Source organism: Chiloscyllium plagiosum, unplaced genomic scaffold, assembly GCF_037043375.1.
Source record: "Chiloscyllium plagiosum isolate Xiang-an unplaced genomic scaffold, Cpla_swu_hap1 HiC_scaffold_10, whole genome shotgun sequence".
Taxonomy (NCBI): Eukaryota; Metazoa; Chordata; class Chondrichthyes; order Orectolobiformes; family Hemiscylliidae; genus Chiloscyllium; species Chiloscyllium plagiosum.
This window is the reverse complement of record NW_028270148.1, coordinates 78,173,851-78,194,168: the sequence shown is the minus strand read 5'-3', so window position 1 is coordinate 78,194,168 and position 20,318 is coordinate 78,173,851. Positions and strand designations below refer to the sequence as shown.

General features: G+C 40.4%; 1 protein-coding gene across 3 annotated transcripts in view; it reads right to left on the bottom strand.

Moving 5' to 3' along the window:
- wtap (WT1 associated protein) overlaps positions 1-20,318 on the bottom strand; it is a 90,396-nt gene that overhangs the window by 13,876 nt on the left and 56,202 nt on the right. For all 3 annotated transcript variants that reach the window (XM_043696839.2, XM_087991475.1, XM_087991474.1), the window contains exons 5-6: positions 18,213-18,340; positions 1,404-1,582 (exon numbers count right to left, since the gene is read on the bottom strand). In XM_043696839.2, the coding sequence (XP_043552774.2) occupies positions 1,404-1,582; positions 18,213-18,340 (307 nt within the window). The remainder of the gene's footprint in view (positions 1-1,403; positions 1,583-18,212; positions 18,341-20,318) is intronic.

Sequence of the window (20,318 nt, the reverse complement as noted above, 5' to 3'; positions counted from 1 at the left end):
CTTAACTGAGAAATTGAAGCTATGATTTAGTGCACAACTGCTGTCACATTGTTTGAAAGAGACTAGATCTAATTTTCACAGTGCCCAAGCAATTTATTTTGAAATAGTACTTTATAAAGAAACAACATAATTTATACACAAAATTGAAATCTACTTGTAACACTGATTTCAGCTACACACCAGGCAGATTTTTTGAATTGTATATGAAGGATGTCAATTAGATAAGTTGTCTCATTCAAATGGAAGGGCACGATATCACCTTTCAGCTCCCGATGTGTTTAAATATTCCTCCACCAATGACAAAAAAAGAAAAATCAAAGTTCCCCAAAATGACATTTTATCTGGTGCAAAACTTCAGATGTACAATAATCACTTGCAATTCCCAGAGTAAAACTGAATTTCAGTACACTTAGGTTCTACAACTGAACAGATGCATTTCCAGATAAGTCACTAATGGAGATAAGTCACCTCAGAAATAAAAACCCAGTACAAAAAATGGTACGTTTTGAAAAAAAAACATCCTCCAATATAGTTAGCCAGTGGGAGGGATTTGAATTTAACTGACAAAAAATACTAACCAAACAGTTAGCTTTCCACTTTTCTACTTACATTTATGAGACTACTCACAGTCTAGTACATACAAGTTGGTTAGTTAATGAAGTTAAAGAAACCATAATCACAAGAGTGGGAAGGTTGCTTCAGAATGGATCAGTGTGAAATATGGCTTATAAATGCAACTCAACACAAGAGTTGATGGCCAGTTCAAAAAATTGAAACCTTTGACTGTGCTCTAAAGTCACTTCAATGTTTTTTTCAACTCTTGAAAGTTCACCGTGATACAAGCAGGAAGTCTTCAGTCTTACACCAAACTGACTTCCATTAGTCACTAGCAACGTTTGGAGTGCAGGGCATTCCATTACTTTAAAACGAATTTACACGAAAACTCAATTCAGGCCCAGTGTCTGAGATGAGAAAAGCTACGTTCTCTCCTCCAAACTCAGACTGCAAACACAGCCACCAGAAACGGTGTACAGCAGACTTTACACTCCCTTTTTTTGCAGAAAAGTGACTTCTTTTCCTCCCTTTATTTTCTTCTATAAAAAACAAATTTCAAGTGTCTAAACTGGGCAAGAATTTTTTTGGTTGGATGCAGGCCAGTTCTTTGGAAGAATCCGACTCCTTCAGGCCTCTGAAGTAGAAGGGGCAAAAAGCTGAAACAGAATGTTCATCTGACAATGTTTTACATTAAGCATAACAAGCTGAGTAGTAAATGAATCTGGATTTTTTTTTGCTCAAAGGCTGAGGCTGTCTTGCTCTTAAGAGAGTACTTGGCCATCCCACCATACATTCTTGCAGTGGGATTGTCAGGGAGGTCTTGACTGGGGAGTATTTTGTTTGTTTACCTATCAGGTGTAAACTTCCAGGCACTCAGTTCATTTTGAGCTTGTTCCAGTTTGTCTTTAGTCTGTTCCAGTTCAGTCTTCATTTTAAGGAAAAACAAGTTAATAGCAGGATCAACCAAGGTGGATCGAAGTTGAGCAGCACTGGGCAGTTGAACTTGCTTGAGGTACTGGATCTGGTTCTGTTGAAAATAAAAGTAGTTACATGGTCACCAGAACAGGATTTGCCTTATTGCACATTCAACAATTTTGATCCATCAACAAACAACACCTTAACATCATTCCTTTATCTCTCCAATGGCATCTTACATAAACTGCAGGTGCACCATCCACATCAGTTAAAACACTTACCCTTTTCTTTGCAGCAACAACCTAAGTTTCAATGGATCAAGCTTCAGAAGTCAATGCTCTGCTACAGTAGCCATGTCTTACTATCTGACAATAAGCTATTTGAACATGCAGTCAGAAACTGAAAAGGGAGAAGAATAGCAACAGAATTCAGCCTAATCTTGTGCTGCCCCATACCCACATGTATGGTTTCCTCTATGGGTCCTAATCCGTAAAGTACATCATACTTATCTATCATGAATACTCAAAACTTTTAATGGGAGTTAATAATTTAAGGGAATGTACTACATGCACTTTTTGTAGAATCATAACAAGTCTACAGTGTAGAGAGGCCATTCGACCCATCAGGTCTGCACTGACCTTCCAAAGAGCATCCCACGCTATCCTCTAACTTCATATTTTCACTAGTGTAGCACAGCCAATCCACCCAACCTGCTCATCTTTGGATTGAGAGATAACTGGAGCATCCAGAGCAAACACACGCAGACATGTGAAGAACATGCAAACTCCACTCAGACAGTTGCTCAAGGCTGGAATTGAACCCAGGCAACAGTGCTAAGAAGGTTACAAATTTGAGGTGGATTGTGAGAGGTCTTGTCAATTTGAAAACAAGTTAACGAAAGTGAGAGATTACACGAGACACGTATTCATTACTTGGTCATGATCATTTGATACAGATTCTAGATTAGAGTGGTGCTGGAAAAGCACAGCAGGTCAGGCAGCATCCGAGGGGCAGGAAAATTAACGTTTCGGGCAAAAGCCCTTCATCTGGATGCTGCCTGACCTGCTAATCTTTTCCAGCACCACTCTAATCTAGAATCTGGTTTCCAGCATTTGCAGCCCTTGTTTTTACCTCATTTGATACAGATATTTATTAATCGAGTTTATAGACATAAGTCTGAGGACAGCAACAATATTAAGCAGAGAAAAATGCTCATTTAACAGAAGGGAGATTGCAAACAATCAGACTCTGTTGTCATGTACAACAGATACAGCTGTAAATCACATTTTTGCCAACAGCTTCAAGACTGAAAACCAACTCATGGTTAAGGAAAGCCAATTTTTTTGTTTTTGCATGGCTAATACCAAAGTTTCAACTGCTTGTGTTTAAAATTGTGGCCTGTTCAACTATTGACTATAAAGACACAGTTACTTTGTTTCACATTACTTCCATAAACTTGGCAGTAGCTTACTGAATAATAAAGTAGGATAACTTGCCTAATATATTATTAAACAAACAGAACAAGTGTATTATTAAAAATATGTAGGAATACATGACATTTTCTCCTTGAATTTATAACCGCTTTAATTCTTAATATTTTAATACTTCATTTCAGGTTACACAATGAAATTAACAAAAGTCCAATTTCTATTTAGTTTAATTTTACAGTAAACAAAATAAGGGATACCCATATCTGCTCCTTCACCTCCATGGTTATCTTTGAAAACTATTTTCATCCAAGTGCACCCCAGTAAACAATTTTACACTAACTTCTCAACAAATTTGCACATGCTGTTTTAAACAAAGTTAAAAATCACAACACCAGGTTATAGTCCAACAGGTTTAATTGGAAGCACACTTAGCTTTCGGAGCGACGATCCTTCATCAGGTGATAGCGGAGGGCTCGATCGTAACACAGAATTTATAGCAGAATTTATATCTGTGTTACGATTGAGCCCTCCACTATCACCTGATGAAGGAGCGTCGCTCCCAAAGCTAGTGTGCTTCCAATTAAACCTGTTGGACTATAACCTGATGTTGTGTGATTTTTAAGTTTGTACACCCCAGTCCAACACTGGCATCTCCAAATCATGTTTTAAACAACATCTCCTCAAGACAATAATCAAGACAGTAGTCTTTTGTTTCAGAAACAGATGGCAAGACTGGAAAAATCCTTAGTCAAATTTAATGCTGAACCTCAAAACAGATTTACATCTGATCTTGCCATGACAAACACGTATCAATAAAGACAAAGTAGCTGAACTGAACTAAACATACTTGTTGCACATTTCTTGTTTTTAGGTGAATCCTACTAGAAATCAAGGTAGCTAGGGATGGGATACATAGCATGAATGGTACATGAACATTTTATTGCTTTGTCTGCATCTCATTTCAACCTTTGAACTGTGGCTCCAAGACAAGTTTGTTAGCCACTGTACTGTATTAAAAAAGTTTTCACTGGTCACAATCCAGCTCAAGGCTGATATTACTCCACCAAATATCAAGCAAATTAGCTGCAAGATAGATTTTTTAAACCAGGAAGAGAGTCGGCAGCTATAGGGAAAATGTAGAGTATCAGATCAACTATGACCTCATTGACTGGCACAGCAAATTTGATGAGCTGAATGACCTACTTCTGTTCCTATCATTACCGAATCCTGTGGAAAGAGACCATTTTGCCCAAGGGCTCCACACAGACCCTCCAAAGAGCATCCCACCCAGACCCATCCTCTTGCCCTATCCCTGAAACCCTGCATTTCCCATGTCTAATCACCTAGTCTTACACTCCCTGAACACTACAGGCAATTTGCATTGCCAATCCAGCTGACCTGCACATCTTTGGACTGTGGGAGGAAACTCACACAGACTTGGATGAGATTCTGAAGGGAGAATATAGAATATTAGGCAGGAATTTAAAAAGGAGGTCCTCGACAGTAGTAATATCTGGATTACTCCCAGTGCTACGAGCTGGTGAGGGTAGGAACTGAGGATAGAATGTATGGCTGAGAAGCTGGTGCATGGGAGAAAGCTTCACATTTTTGGATCATTGGAATCTCTTCTGGGGTAGGAGTGACCTGCACAAGGATAGATTGCACCTGAATTGGAAGGGGACTAATATACTGGCAGGGAGATTTCCTAGAGCTGCTCAGGAGGATTTAAGCGAGTAAGATGTTGGGGTGGGGTGCGGTGCGGTGAGACTCAGGGAAATAGTGAGGAAAGAGATCAATCGGAGACTGGTACAGTTAGGAAAGGGAGTGAGTCAAACAAACAGTCAGGGCAGGAAAGAACAAAACAGAGAAGAAGATATGTTAGATAAATTAAGTTGCATTTATTTCAATGCAAGAGGCCTAACAGGGAAGACAGATGAACTCGGGACATGGCAATGAACATAGGAATGGGATATCATTGTAATTACATAGACATGGCTCAGGGATGGACTGGACTGGCAGCTTAATGTTCCAGGACACAAATGCTAATGGAAGGACAGAAAGGGAGGCGAGAGAGGAGGGGGAGTGGCGTTTTTGATCAGGGAGAGCGTTACTCCTTTACTTGGGGAGGATATTCATTGGAATACATCCAGCAAAGTTATTTGGGTGGAACGAAGAGATAAGAAAGGGATGATCACCTCATTGGGATTGTATTACAGACCCCCTAATAGTCAGCCAGAAGTTGAGGAACAAATTTGTAAGGAGATTTCATTTATCTGGAAGAATAATAGGATGGTTATGGTAGGCGATTTTAACTTTCCAAACATAGACTGGGATTACCATAGTATTAACGGTTTAAATAGAGAGAAATTTGTTAAGTGTGGACAAGAACATTTTCTGAATCAGTATGTGGATATAACTACTACAGAAGGTGCCAATAATAGACCTACTCTTGGAAAATAAGACAGGGTAAGTGGGGGTATCAGTGGGGGAGCACTTTGGGGCCAGCGACCATAATTCTATTAATTTTAAAATAGGGATGGAAAAGGATAGACCAGTTCTAAAAGTTGAAGTTCTAAAATGGAGGAAGGCTAATTTTGACAGTTTTAGGCAAGAACTTTCAAAAGCTGATTGGGGGCTGATGTTCGCAGATAAAGGGACAACTGGAAAACGGAAAGCCTTCAAAAATAAGATAACAAGAGTCCACAGACAGTATTAGATTAGATTAGATTACTTTGCAGTGTGGAAACAGGCCCTTCGGCCCAACAAGTCCACACCGACCCACCGAAGCGCAAACCACCCATACCCCTACATTTACCCCTTACCTAACACTACGGACAATTTAGCTTGGCCAATTCACCTGACCTGCACATCTTTGGACTGTGGGAGGAAACCGGAGCACCCGGAGGAAACCCACGCAGACACGGGGAGAATGTGCAAACTCCACACAGTCAGTCGCCTGAGGCGGGAATTGAACCCGGGTCTCTGGCGCTGTGAGGCAGCAGTGCTAACCACTGTGCCACCGTGCCGCCCACAAAAATGCCCCCCTCAAATAACATTCCTGAGCTAACCTTTAAACATCTGACACAAGCCTCTAGACAGACAATGTATAATTTCAGTTACATCACACTGCAAATTTTTGCTATAAATTCTGTGTTACGATCGAGCCCTCCACAATCACCTGATGAAGGAGCGTCGCTCCGAAAGCTAGTGTGCTTCCAATTAAACCTGTTGGACTAAAACCTGGTGTTGTGTGATTTTTAACTAAGAAATTGAGGGTTTAGTTAAGAAAAAGAAGGAAGCCTATGACAAATATAGACAGGACATATCTAGTGAATCCTTAGAAGAATATAAAGGCAATGGGAGTATACTTAAAAGGGAAATCAGAAGGGCAAAAAGGAGACATGAGATAGCTTTGGCAAATAAGGGTAAGGAGAATCCAAATGGATTTTACAAACACATTAAGGATAAAAGGGAATCGGGGAGAGAATAGGGCCCCTCAAAGATCAACAAGGCGACCTTTGTGTAGAGCCATAGGAGATGGGGGAAAAGATACCAAATGAGTATTTTGTATTAGTGTTCACTGTGGAAAAGGACATGGAAGATATAGAATGTGGAGAAATAGATGGTGACATCTTGAAAAATGTCCATATTACAGAGAAGGAAGCGCTGGATGTCTTGAAATGCATAAAAGTGGATAAATCCCCACGACCTGATCAGGTATACCCAAGAACTCTGTGGGAAGCTAGGGAAGTGATTGCTGGGCTTCTTGCTGAGATATTTGTGTCATTGACAGTCACAGGTGAGGCGTCAGAAGACTGGAGGGTGGCTAATGTGGTGCCACTATTTAAGAAAGGTGGTAAGGAAAAGCCAGGGAAATATAAGCCGGTGAACCTGACATTAGTGGTGTGCAAGTTGTTGGAGGGAATCCTGAGGGACAGGATTTACACATATTTGGAAAGGCAAGGACTGATTAGGGATAATCAGCATGGCTTTGTGAGAGACATGACATCTAAGCACACTTGATTCAGTTTTTTGAAGTAGTATCAGAAGACTGATGAGGACAGAGCGGTGGATGTGATCTATGATGACTTCAGTAAGGTGTGCGACAATGCTTCTCATGGGAGACTGGTTAACAAGGTTAGACCTCATGGAATACAGGGAGATCTAGCCATTTGGATACAGAAGTGGCTCGAACGTAGAAGATAGAGGTTGGTGGTGGAGGGTTACTTTTCAGACTGGAGGCCTGCAACCAGTGGTGTGCCACAAGGATTGGTGCTGAGTCCACTGTTTTTTGTCTTTAATTTAAACGATATGGATGTGAACATAGGAGGTAAAGTTAGTAAGTTTGCAGACAACGCCAAAATTGGAAGTTTTGTGGATAGCGAAGAAGGTTACCTCAGATTACAATGCCATCTTGATCAGATGGGCCAATGGGCTGAGGAGTGGCAGATGGAGTTTGATTTAGATAAATGTGAGGTGCTGCATTTTGGAAAAGAAAATCAGAGCAGGACTTATACACTTAATGGTAAGGTCCTGGAGAGCATTGCTAAACAAAGAGACCTTGGAGTGTAGATTCATAGTTCCATGAAAGTAGAGTCGCAGGTAGACAGGATAGTGAAGGAGGCATTTGGTATGTTTTCCTTTATTGGTCAGAGCATTGAGTATATGAGTTGGAAGGTCATGTTGCGGCTGTACAGAACATTGGTTAGGACAGTTTTGGAATATTGTGTGCAGTTCTGGTCTCCTTCCTATCGGAAGGATGTTGTGAAATTTGGAAGGGTTTAGAAAAGATTTACAAAGATGTTGCCAGGGTTGGAGGATTTGAGCTATAGGGAGAGGCTGAATCGGCTGGGGCTGGTTTCCCTGGAGTGTCAGAGGCTAAGGGGTGATCTTATAGATATTTATAAAATCATGAGGGGCTCGGATAGGATAAACAGACAAAGTCTTTTCCCTTGTGTAGGGGCATCCAGAATTAGAGGGGATAGGTTTAGGGTGAGAGGGAAAAGATATAAAAAGAAACCTAGGGGCAACGTTTACATGCAGAGGATGCTGCCGGAGGATGTGCAGGAGGTTGGTACAATTGCAACATTTAAAAGACATCTGGATAGGTTTATGGACAGGAAGGGTTTTGAGAGATAGGTGCCAAGTGCTGGCATACGGAACTAGATTAGGTTAGGATACCTGATTGGCATGCAAGAGTTGGACCGAAGGGTCTATTTTTGAGTTGTGTATCTCTATGACTCTTTGACTTGCGGAGAACTTGCAAACTCCATACAGAGAGTCGCCAGAGGGTGAAATCAAACCCAGGTCACTGTGCTGAGACACAAAAGTGCTAACCACTGAGCCACCATCAACAACATGAAATACCAGATATTCTAGTGTAGGCCAAAAATCAGAAATACATAAACATCATACTTGCTCCTTTAATGACAGTTTCACATCACAAATGTGATAGAATGAGCATTTGCAGATAAACATGACATTTCTCCAACTTGTTCCTTATTGCTTACCTAGGGGTAGTTAGTAACAATATGCAAGTTCCAGATGCAGTAGAATATATGTTCAATTAAGATCTAAATTTATGAGTGCTTGGCACTCAAAGGTCAAACTTGATCGTTTGGTTTACTTCATCACTTACTTCATTAAACTGTCTAATTGAACTTTATATGTCCAGTTTCAAGTGGTTATACATGTCCTCTATGGAGTGTTATGAGTTAAGGGCAATGCATTCCGAGATTACTTTCAATATAACTATATTGAACTTCCCTCAAACTTAACAAATGAACAAAAACTAATGCTAAAAGACAGTATTTCCAAAGTATGAAATATTTCTTAGCGCTTATAAGTTAACTTAAATATTTCACAGGCAACATTGAATGAGCTTCCATATTTGTACTGATATTAATTTTGAGAATTAAATATCAATATTTATGATTAAGCACTTAAAGAAATATCGAGATTCCTATATGGAGTCCTCAATGCACTTCTATTGAGTTAGAGATATGGAAAAAAGTTTTATTTTGAACGAATAAACAAACTTTAGTTATTTTCTACGATTAGCACTTATAATTTAAATACCTTCTTGCAACAAGACTCATGGTTTGATATTGTCAAGATAACCAGACTAGAATAGTTAACAACAATAAAAATGATACCAAGTCCACAGGCCAAGAACTAATAATAACCCAAAATTTTAAGTGTTCAAATTGTTCATAGAACAGAGGTTTCACCAACATCCAGATAAATACACTCACATTTCAAAATATTCAGTTACTAACTTGTTGTTTGCCAAATTAACCTCTTTGTAGATTTGTACTAAACTTACTAAAATTCATTTTAAGAAATCAGAATTCAACAATAGATAATATCACATCCAAACATTGTAAGAAACCAAGCCAATTATTTAAGCTTTACAAGTTTCACTTCAACACTGAACATTGAAGGAATAAAAGCTGCACAAAGTCCTGAAGCAGGGTTACACACAAAATGTCAAATTCTGCACCTCCAGATGCTGCCTGGCTTGTTGTGATTTTCCAGCTCCTGCCTGTCTACAAGGAAATACTTAGCCAGCTTAGCTGCACCCAAAGAGCAGAAATAGAGGTAACATTTCAGGTCAATGATCCAATCAAAAATAGTTAAGATTTGAGGCCAAAGACCTTTCAGATAACCATTTCTATCCACAGATGCTGACAAATCTTGAGTCATTTCCATCACTTTTTTCTTATTCCAGATAGTTAGGATCTATTTGCCACATTAACATAAAATGTAAGGTGAATCAATGAATCAAACAAAGTTAACTGGGTGCTTGGAGGAAATATACTAGCAGGAACACATTCAATGCAAGGAAATAAACCCCCATGGCTGAGTAACTTCTACACTGCAATGACTCCATGTATAAATGGTTTGTAAAGTTGTCATCTGAACAGCAAACTACCGAAGGAGTGGCATAAAACAAGCATGTTGCTTCAGCTATGTACAAAGTGTGTTGAGAAACAGCTTTCAAAGAGGGGTAATGCACAGGACTGCATAGAAAATAACTCCATCTCTTTTCTATTCATACGAAAAAAAGTACATATGCACTGTACAATGCACTGAAAATTGTAGTATGACAATTTCTGTAATAAAGTTAACTTATCGTGTGGTGAATGCAGGGAACAATGGAAAACAGATAAAAGAATTAATGGAGGCACACCTCTAGTTGGTAGTTGCTATCAGACAACCATATATACAATCCGGATGTGATCAAGGGCAGGAATGCCTGCCATAGTCTATTATTCAAAGTTCAATGCCCATTGTCCCATACTGCATAGGCAAATGACCAAAACTGTTGTCTTGAACTCAAAAGAACTGTGTGCAGAGTGGGTACTTGTTGGCTGTTTGGAGGTTTTACATGACTTTGGCCTCTACATGCTCCTGATAAAGTCTTTACATTAATTGCCATCTTTTAAACAGGAATACTGGGGAAACAAGGTGCACTTTGTACAGTCCATTCCTAAATTCTGCTGGCTTCGATTTTAATGAAAATTTAATGAAAAACCAAACACGAACCTGAACATTACCCAGTATGCATAAGCTGAAAACCAATAAGCATGCACCAAACCTATATTAAAAAAAAGTGACATCTCAGTTCAGACAAAGGTTTGAGGTTAGAGTCTGTCCGTTTCTCACGCTCAAGTCAGACTGGTTCTACTTCCAAAGTGGAATGTGTAAAATATTACATGGATTGACTGCCTGCAGATTGTGCGCTTTTCCAGTGAAATAGAATGTGTCTGCAAGTAGATGTCACTTTAAAATAAAACCTTACGTTATCTCAAGAATATGACCAGATTTATCCTAGGCTGCTCCAGGAAGCGAGAAAGGAGGTTGCTAAGCTGCTGGCAAGGATATTTGCCTCCTCCCTCTCCACGGGAGTCGTACCGGAGGATTGGAAGGAGGCGAATGTTGTTCCTCTTTTCAAGAAGGGTAATAGGGAAATCCCTGGCAATTACAGACCTGTCTTACGTTGGTGGTCAGCAAAGTTTTGGAAAGAATTCTGAGGGATAAGATTTATGACCATTTGGCAAAGCATAGTGTGATTAAAGGCAGTCAGCATGGCTTCGAGAGGGGCAGGTCATGCCTCACAAATCTTACTGAGTTCTTTGAGGTGGTGTTAAGACACGTCGAGCGGTGGATGTGGTGTATATGGATTTCAGCAAGGCATTTCATAAGGTTCATCATGGTAGGCTCATTCAGAAAGTCAGAAAGTATGGGATACAGGGAGATTTGGCTATCTGGATTCAGAATTGGCTGGCTGACAGAAGGCAGAGAGTGGTTGTAGATGGAAAGTATTCTGCCTGGAGGTCAGTGTTGAGTGGGGTCCTGCAGGGCTCTGTTCTTGGGCCTCTGCTCTTTGTAGTTTTTATAAATGACTTGGATGAGGAGGTTGAGGGGTGGGTTAGTAAATTTGCAGATGACACAAAGATTGGAGGTGTTGTTGCTAGTATAGAGGGCTACTGCAGGCTGCAGCGCGACATAGACAGGATGCAGAGCTGGGCTGAGAAATGGCAGTTCAACCTGGATAAATGCGAAGTGACACATTTTGGAAGGTCGAACTGAATATAGGATTAAAAACAGGATTCTGGGCAGTGTGGAAGAACAGAGACATCTGGGTGTGCAAGTAGGGTGGCACAGTGGTTAGCACTGCTGCCTCACAACGCCAGAGACCTGGGTTCAATTCCTGCCTCAGGCAACTGTCCATGTGGAGTTTGCACATTCTGCGTGAATTTCGTCTGGGTGCTCCGGTTTCCTCCCGCAGTCCAAAAATGTGCAGATTAGGTGAATTGGCCATACTAAATTGCCCGTAGTGTTAGGTGAAGGGGTAAATGTAGGGGAATGGGTCTGGGTGGGTTGCTGTTCGGAGGGTTGGTGTGGACTTGTTGGGCTGAAGGGCCTGTTTCCACACTAAGTAATCTAATCTAATCAAGTGCATAGATCCCTCAAAGTTGCCACCCAAGTGGTTGTTAAGAAAGCATATGGTGTTTTGGCTTTCAGTAACAGGGGGATCAAGTTTAAGAGCCGCAAGGTTTTGCTGCAGCTCTACAAGTCCCTGGTGAGACCACACTTGGAATATTGTGTCCAGTTCTGGTCGCCCTACCAAAGGAAAGAAACAGAGGCTTTGGAGAGGGTGCAAAGAAGGTTTACCAGGATGCTGCCTGGACTGGAGGGCTTGCTTTATGAAGGAAGGTTGAATAAGCTTGGACTTTTCTCTCTGGAGAGGAGCCCTGATTGAAGAGTGGAATAGATAGAGTCAGTAGCCAGAGACTTTTCCCCAGGGCAGGATTGACTAGTACGAGGAGTCATAGTTTGAAGATATTAGGAGGAATGTATAAAGAGCAGAGAGTTGTGAATGCATGGAATGCGTTGCCAGCTGTAGTGGTGGAAGCAGAGTCACTGGGGACATTTAAGCGACTGCTAGACATGCACATGGACAGCAGTGAGTTGAGGGGTGCATAGGTTGTTAGTATATTTTACATTAGGATTAAACCTCGGCACAATATCGTGGGCCAAGGGGCCTGTTCTGTGCTATACTTCCCTATGTTCTATAAAAGTAGTTCTGGGATTTACATATTAATGAACAGAAACCTGCAACCCATTCTAAAAGATGAAAGACTTACTAAATTCATTTCAGTTGCATGACACTGTAATCTTTTGCTATAAATTGTGTCTTATGGTCCTGTTCCACAGGTACCTGCTTTCAAATAAACCTATTGGATGATAACCTGGTGTTGTATGATTTTTAACCTCATTTTAAAAACAGTTCATATTACAGAAGGAAGTTCGGAAAATCTTATAAACAGCAGATAAATCTCCAGGACCTAAACTAATGTATCCCAGAATGCTGTGGTAAGTAAGGGAGGAAATTACGAAAGCCCTTTCAGAAGTATTTGCATAATCTATAAATACAGGTGAGCTGCCTGATGACTCGAGGGTGGCTAATCTTGTACCTTTGTTTAAGGAAGGTTGTAAGGAGAAACTGGGGAACGAGAGACCTGAGTCTGACTTTGCTTGTGGGTAAATTGTTGGAGGTGATAAGATATATGGACATTTAGAGGGGCAAAAATTAAGGATAGTCAGCATGGTTTTGTGCAAGGAAAACTTGACTGAGCTTTTTTTGAGAAGTTACCAAAAAAGGTTGATGCTGTTAATTTGGATTTACTAAAGCCTTTGACAATGGTAGACTAATTAGTAAAGATAGGTCACGTAGGATTCAGCATGAGCTTTCCAATTGGATACATCTTTGGCTTACTGCAGGAGCTAAGAGTAATGGTGGAGGGTTGCTATTCGGACTGGAGGCTTATGACCAGCAGTGCTCCACAGGCATCAGTTCTGGGTTCTCTTGTTTGTCATTTATATAAATGATCTGAATGAGAATACAGAAGGCCTGGTTAGCAAGTTTGCAGATGACACTAAAATTGGTGGCATCTTAGAAAATGAAGGCTTTCTAAGATTACAAAAGGATCTTGATCAAATGGGTCAATTTGCTGAAAAATGGCAGATGGAATTCAATCTGAATAAATGCGGGGTATTGCATTTTGATACAACAAATAAAGGTAGGGCTTATACAATTAATGTTAAGGCCTTGGGCAGTGTTGTAGAACAGAGGGACCTAGGGGTGCAAGTACATAATTTTTTAAAGTTTGCATCACATATAGACAGGGTGGTTAAAAAGGCATTGGCATGCTTGCCTGCAAAGGTCAGTCCTTTGAGTGTAGGAGTTGGGATGTTATGTTGAGGTTATACAGTACATTAGTGAGGCCTCTTCTGGGATACTGTGTCCAGTTCTGTTCACCCAGCTATAGGAAGGACATTATCAGGTTGGAAAGGGTTTAGAAAAGAATTACCAGGATGTTACAGGGTTAAGAAGATTTGAGTTGTCAAGAAAGGCTGGACAGACTGGAGCGTAGGAGATTGGGAGGTAACCTGACAACTTTATAAATAATGAGAAGCACAGTTAGGGAAAAGTCAACTACCATTAACTCGAAGATGGGGATTTGAAGACTGGGGGCTCATTTTTAAAGACGAGAGGAGAGAGATTTAAAAATGATGAGGTGATTGTTTTTTTTTTTACAGTGTGTGGTTTGCACTTGCAATGAACTTCCTGAGAAAATGGTGAATGCAGGTATTACAATTACAACATTTCGAAGTCATTTGGGTGGATACACAAATAAGTTTGGAGGGATATGGGCCAGGAACAGGCAGGTGGGACTCACTTAATTTGGGATTACGTTCGACATTGACTGCTTGGATCAAACAGTCTATTTCCGTGCTGTATGTTTCTATGACTATGACTCTAAGATTGTTACATTTTTGACTAGCAAGGGCATTAAAAGTTATTAGGCATCGATCAGAATGTGGAGTTGGGAAAAGGAGGAGGTCATCGAAGATCGTATTGAATGCCTAAGCAGAGAGTGCGGTGCCGGAAAAGCACATCAGGTCAGGCAGCATCCGGGAGCAAGAGAATCGATGTTTCGGGCATAAGCCCTTCATCAGGAATGAGGCTTGTGGGCCGAAGGGGGGACTGAGAGATAAATGGGAGGGGAAAATGAGGAAACTGGTGAAATCCACGTTGATCCTGTGCAGTTGCAGGGTCCCAAGGCAGAACAGGTGGTTTTCTTCCTGCAGGCATCGGGTGGTAAGGGTTTCGCGATGGAGGAGATCCAGGATCTGCGTGTCTTTGGCAGTGGGAGGGGGAGCTGACATGTCCAGCCACGGGGCAGTGGGGCTGGTTGGTGCAGATTTCCCAGAGAAGTTCTCTGATACGATCTTCAAGTTGGCGTCCTGTCTCCCTGACGTAATGGAGACCACATCGGATGCAATGGATACAGAAGACGACATTGGTTGAGGTACATGTAAATTTCTGTCGGATGTGGAAGGATATGGTAATTTGCCAATCTGAAACATGATCTGCATTTAAAGCAGATGAATTTTGGGCTCGTGACAGCAGTACAGTCCCTTCTGACTGTACAAATTTCAAACGTTTCAGGTGGTGTGTCATTACAACCCTGAACAAATTGATTAGAAAGATCTAGTTAGACAAATTGGTATTACCCCAACCTGCAACAAACATGAAATATATTTAAAATGATATTAGTAGATGACTTCAGAAAGACAGACTCATTAAATTGCATCTGTGGGTCAATTTTACGATAAAGTGCAGTGATAGATTGGGACTAAAAATGAAATGCAATGTCAATCAAATCTTGACATTAAAAAGGGGTCCAGGAGCAAAGACACCTGGGAATTCAGACACAACTGTCTGCAGTTGGTAAATACTTACGAGATGACAGTTATATAAATTTGTCAGTGCTAGAAAAATTGGGTGCGTGGTTGATAAGAGTTAGTTTGCTTGATCAATGATCTAGACCAGTGGGCAGAAAAAGGAGCACTTGGAATTCCAACAAGACAAGTTGGAAAAACAATAGGCATGGTCATACACAATAATTGCAGGATATTGAGAAGTGTGGAGGAACAAAAGGATGTCAATGCACATGTTTTTTTTAAAAAGAAGGATCGAGGCTATCAGCTGGGGGTTTGGTTAAACTGAATAAAGCACTAGTTAGACCACAGCTAGAGGGCACCACATAAGAGAATGATTTGATCAATTAGCAAGGACAAAAGAAATTTAAGAGGATGTTACTAGGAACTGAGAATTTTGTATTAGGGGAAAAATATTAAATAAGTTGGGGCTGTTTTCTCTAGAAAAGAAGAAACCACATGCAGACTTAAATGAAGGGCACAGATTTAAATTAATTGGCAAAAGGATTTAGATGCGCAGAAACATTTTCACCTGATGATGTTACCTAGCCAGGTAATGAAATGTCTCGATATCAAACCTACAGCTCAGCGAGCAAACCTACACCCTAAACATTTTCACCTATTTTGGAACTCAATGCAGAAAGGGAAACTCATTGCGTTTATACAAAAAAAGCTTAGATGCGCAATTGCTGTAACCTATAAGGATATAGACCAAGAACTGGGAAAGGCAGTTTAAGTTGGTTGACTTCTTTTGCTTGCTCAAATTCCAAAGTTCCAGTAATCTACTTCCATCCGACAACACTTACCTTTTGAAGTTGATAACGTTGTTTTAGAAATGGACAGAATCCATTACTTTATAAATAGAAACAGTGGGCCAGCAAGAGTTATGGTACCCCTTTATAAATAACTCAGACATCATTCCAGTCATTTCAGGAAGAATGGCAAGGCCTTGGAGGCTGAAGAAAATTACTTCAAAGGCATCAGGGTTGAGGAAATTTAGCTTTGCAGGAATTGTATAAACTGGAGATTAAGCAGGCATTAGAACAGTGAAAAGCCATGATGTAGATAGATAATATGTTCAAACTTTTTTTTAAAATTCACTCAGGCTGTGTATGTCATTAGCTAGATCACTGTTTATTGTCCCTGCCTGGTTGCCCTTGAGAGCTGGTGGTATACTGCCTTCTTCAACTATTGAAATCAATTTGCTGTAGGTACTTCCACAATGCTATCAGGATGGGAGTTTGAGCATTATGACCCAGTGACACTGATGGAACAGTGATATACTTCCAAAGTCTGGAGGTGGCTTGGAGAGGAATTTGCAGGTGGTACTGTCCCATTAATGTGCTGCTTTTATCCTTCTAGGTGGTGATGATCATGACTTAGGCAAGTGCTAAGGACCTTTGTGGTGAATTGCTGTTGTGCATCTTGTAGATGGTACACACCTACTACTGAGCTTTGAGGATGCAGTGAAGGTTTGTGAATGTGATGCCTATCAAGCAGACAGCTGTGCCTCAAATGGTGACAAGTTTCTTGAATGTTTTTGAAGTGCACTCATCAGGCAAGTGGTGCAGGCACTCCCAATTGCTGTTTGAGAAGAGTTCCCACATTTGTACTTAGCAACAGGGAAGGAACGCCAACATTGTGGGCGGCACGGTGGCACAGTGGTTAGCACTGCTGCCTCACAGCGCCAGAGACCCGGGTTCAATTCCCGACTCAGGCGACTGACTGTGTGGAGTTTGCACATTCTCCCCGTGTCTGCGTGGGTTTCCTCCGGGTGCTCCGATTTCCTCCCACAGTCCAAAGATGTGCAGGTTAGGTGAATTGGCCATGCTAAATTTCCCGTAGTGTTAGGTAAAGGGGTAAATGTAGGGGAATGGGTGGGTTGCACTTCGGCGGGTCGGTGTGGACTTGTTGGGCCGAAGGGCCTGTTTCCACACTGTAAGTAATCTAATCTAATATAGAGGAACCTCTGTTATCCGAAGGGCATGGGCGGGGAGAATTGAGTTTGGTTAATTGAATGCCAGATAACATTCAGTCATGCATCGGGACCTTGTGATCTTGTTCAGATGATCCGAAATTCAGTTACTTGAATGCTGGATAATCGAGGTTCTTCTGCACTTTAATGTCAGGATGATGTGATTTGGAGGCGAATTTGCAAGTAGTGGTGTTCATGTGTCTGCTGATCTTGGCTTTCTAGTTGGTAAAGGTCATTTAAGTACAACTTGCCAAGTTTCAACAGTACATAATGCAAATAGTTAACACTTAAGATGGCAGATAAGCTGTCATCAAATGGGTACCTGGCCTTATATGGCATTGAATTTGAGGGCTATTAGGCTGCACGCACCCAGTTAAGTGAAGAGTAGTCTGTGACATACGGCTGATCCAGTTTCTGGTCAATGGTAACCCCAAGGACGTCACTGATTCTATTACTCCAAAACATTAGGTAAGACATGAGAACAAGAACACATGCATTTCAAACATTAAACTCTACACCAGAGACTATAATTTTTAAAGACGGGCAATGATGATGCCTTGCGGTGACTGTTAATTGATAATAAATTTATTCCTCTTTATTTTCTTATCACTGGTGAGCGTGGCTCTGGAATTAAAGAAGTGGAACTACAGAAGGGAAAAACTGGACAGAACAGAGAGAAGTTTGGGAGAAGCAAATGAAAAGGCTCATGAGCCTTTAAATACTGGGGACTAGGATCAATCACATGTAAGAATATTAAGAGACGAGGAATAAACATCCCTAATGAGCTTAATTACTTATTCCTATTTGTATGAATGATTGACTAAAATAAGGCATAGAATACAAGTGGAAAAAAATTAATTTAAAATGATTTGAGATCATGGTCTTAAAAGTTAAAATTCTGAAATGTGGGAGTGAAAGAATAATTGTAGTTTTCATTATTGATTGTAAGCATTCCTTTACTAGTAATCCACAATACCTCATTAGTGTGTTCATGTTAACGTAAATAAATTAGAAAGGGTCCAAACACAATAGAAAATACTTACAGTACACTCTTGCATTTCCTGTTCCTTAGTAGCTAGCCTCATAACAAGGATGTTCTCCCTTCGAGCAGATTCATGTTGCTGCTGCTTCAGCTTCTCTTCAGACTCTCTTAACCCACTCACATCATTTGCTATCACAACATGAAAGTACAAACAAATATACAACATTAACAAGCATTTATTTATGGAATAGCTTCTCAAAGGTGGTCATTCCAATTATAACTTTAATTAGCACGGTTACATATTTTGCATTTTGTTTTGCAAGGTTGATTACACATCAATTCAGGCACAAATATTCACAGTCTCACCATCGACTCACTATTTTATCCTGTCACGACATTAAACTGACATGAACTTAGCCAAACAAAAACAGAAACTGCTGCAGAAATTCAACAGATTTGGAAGCATCTATAGAGGAAAAGAAGTTAACATTTCAGATGCAGTGACCAGTCTTTAAAATTTGGATGTTAATTGCTTTGTCTCCACAGATGTTGTCAAACCTGTGTTTTTCCAGCAATTTCTGATTTTGTTTCAGATTAGCAGCTTTTGTAGTTCTTTTCTTTATGAGCTTTGCCAACATGCCTGGTTTGTTATGATCCTGAATTTAAATGTCAGGTTCAGGTGCAGAATCGTATAGTACCACATTTTGATCAGATTTCTTTTACCATAAAAGTAATTTTATACATTTTATCACATTTCTACAACCTTCATATATAAAGCGTGATTTTTGATTTCAATTATTCAATGCTAACAGAGTTCACCAAATGGGTACACCAAGGCAGAAACTACAATTGCTTGCCCTCAAAACTGCCCCCACCACTCATGCAAAAGTGGCAAACTATCTGTAAGTTATAAATCAGCTAGAGCATCAAACAAATGGGATATGAAGATCAGAACTTTTTTCAAATGTGATCTCCATTGGAAGTATAACATAACTTCAGCTCTGATGAAGGGCAATCACAATCTGAAGTGCTCAATCTTTAACAATCTGCAAGCAATTGTAGTGCTCAATCTGTGACAAGACGAAGGAACAATAATAGAAATTTTTAACCACAGAAGTGATAATGAATTGAGAAGGAATCAGACTAGGTAATTTCGAGCTTCAGACTGCCAGACAGAAATATAATGGAAGAGGATATAGCTTTTAAACTGGAAATGGTATGGATACAGTCAGTACATTCCTGAACAGGGAAAGGGTGGGTAAATAGAGCCTGAGCTCCCTGAACAACAAAGGAATTAGATAATGGGTTGAAGGTATAAGGAAGCACAGGTTCAAAATTTAAGTGCACATAGGTGAGAAAGAACAGTAAGAGGCAAATAGACAGTAAGAGAATAATCCAATATAAAAATGAATTACAAGATCTGCTTTTGTAATATTAACAGCAAAAACTCATGAGCAGAGGTAATAATACGTAGACAGATTTAACTTCCCCGATATTGACTAACTTCATGCCGGAAGCTTGAATGGGGCAGAATTCGTAAAGACCATTCAGGAAGGATTCTTGACACAGTATATAAAAAGTCCAACCAGGGAAGGGGTTATACTGGACCTGGCTTTAGGAAATGAGCTCAACCAGGTGAGTGAAGTTTCCGTTGGGAGCATTTCAAGAATAGTGACCATAATACCAAGAGTTTTAAGATACTCATGGATAGTGATAACATCAGCCCTTGGGTGAGTGTGTTAAATTGGCAGAAGGCAAACTACAATAATATTCAACAGGACTGGAGAACATCAACTAGAGGCAACTGTTTGAGAATAAATCCACATTGGACATGTTGGACTATTTCAAATGACAACTGATAAGAGTTTAGTAGTGGCACATTCCTGCGAGAATAAAGGATAGGTAAGGCATGTTATGTGAACCTTGGATGATGAGGGACCTTAGTCAGAATGAACAAGAAAGAAAATTTAAGATTGGGAGGAAGGGAACTGATGAACCCCTTGAAGTATTAAGGAAAGTAGGAAAGAACAAAAATCGGCCTCCAGCAGCAGCAGGAGCAGTGAGAGCGAGGACCGGGGGCTGCCGTAAAGGTAAGTTTTCATCTAAAAGGACTTACCTCAAGAATCAGCTGCCTCCATTTCTGAAGCAGCAGCAGCAGGAGCATTGA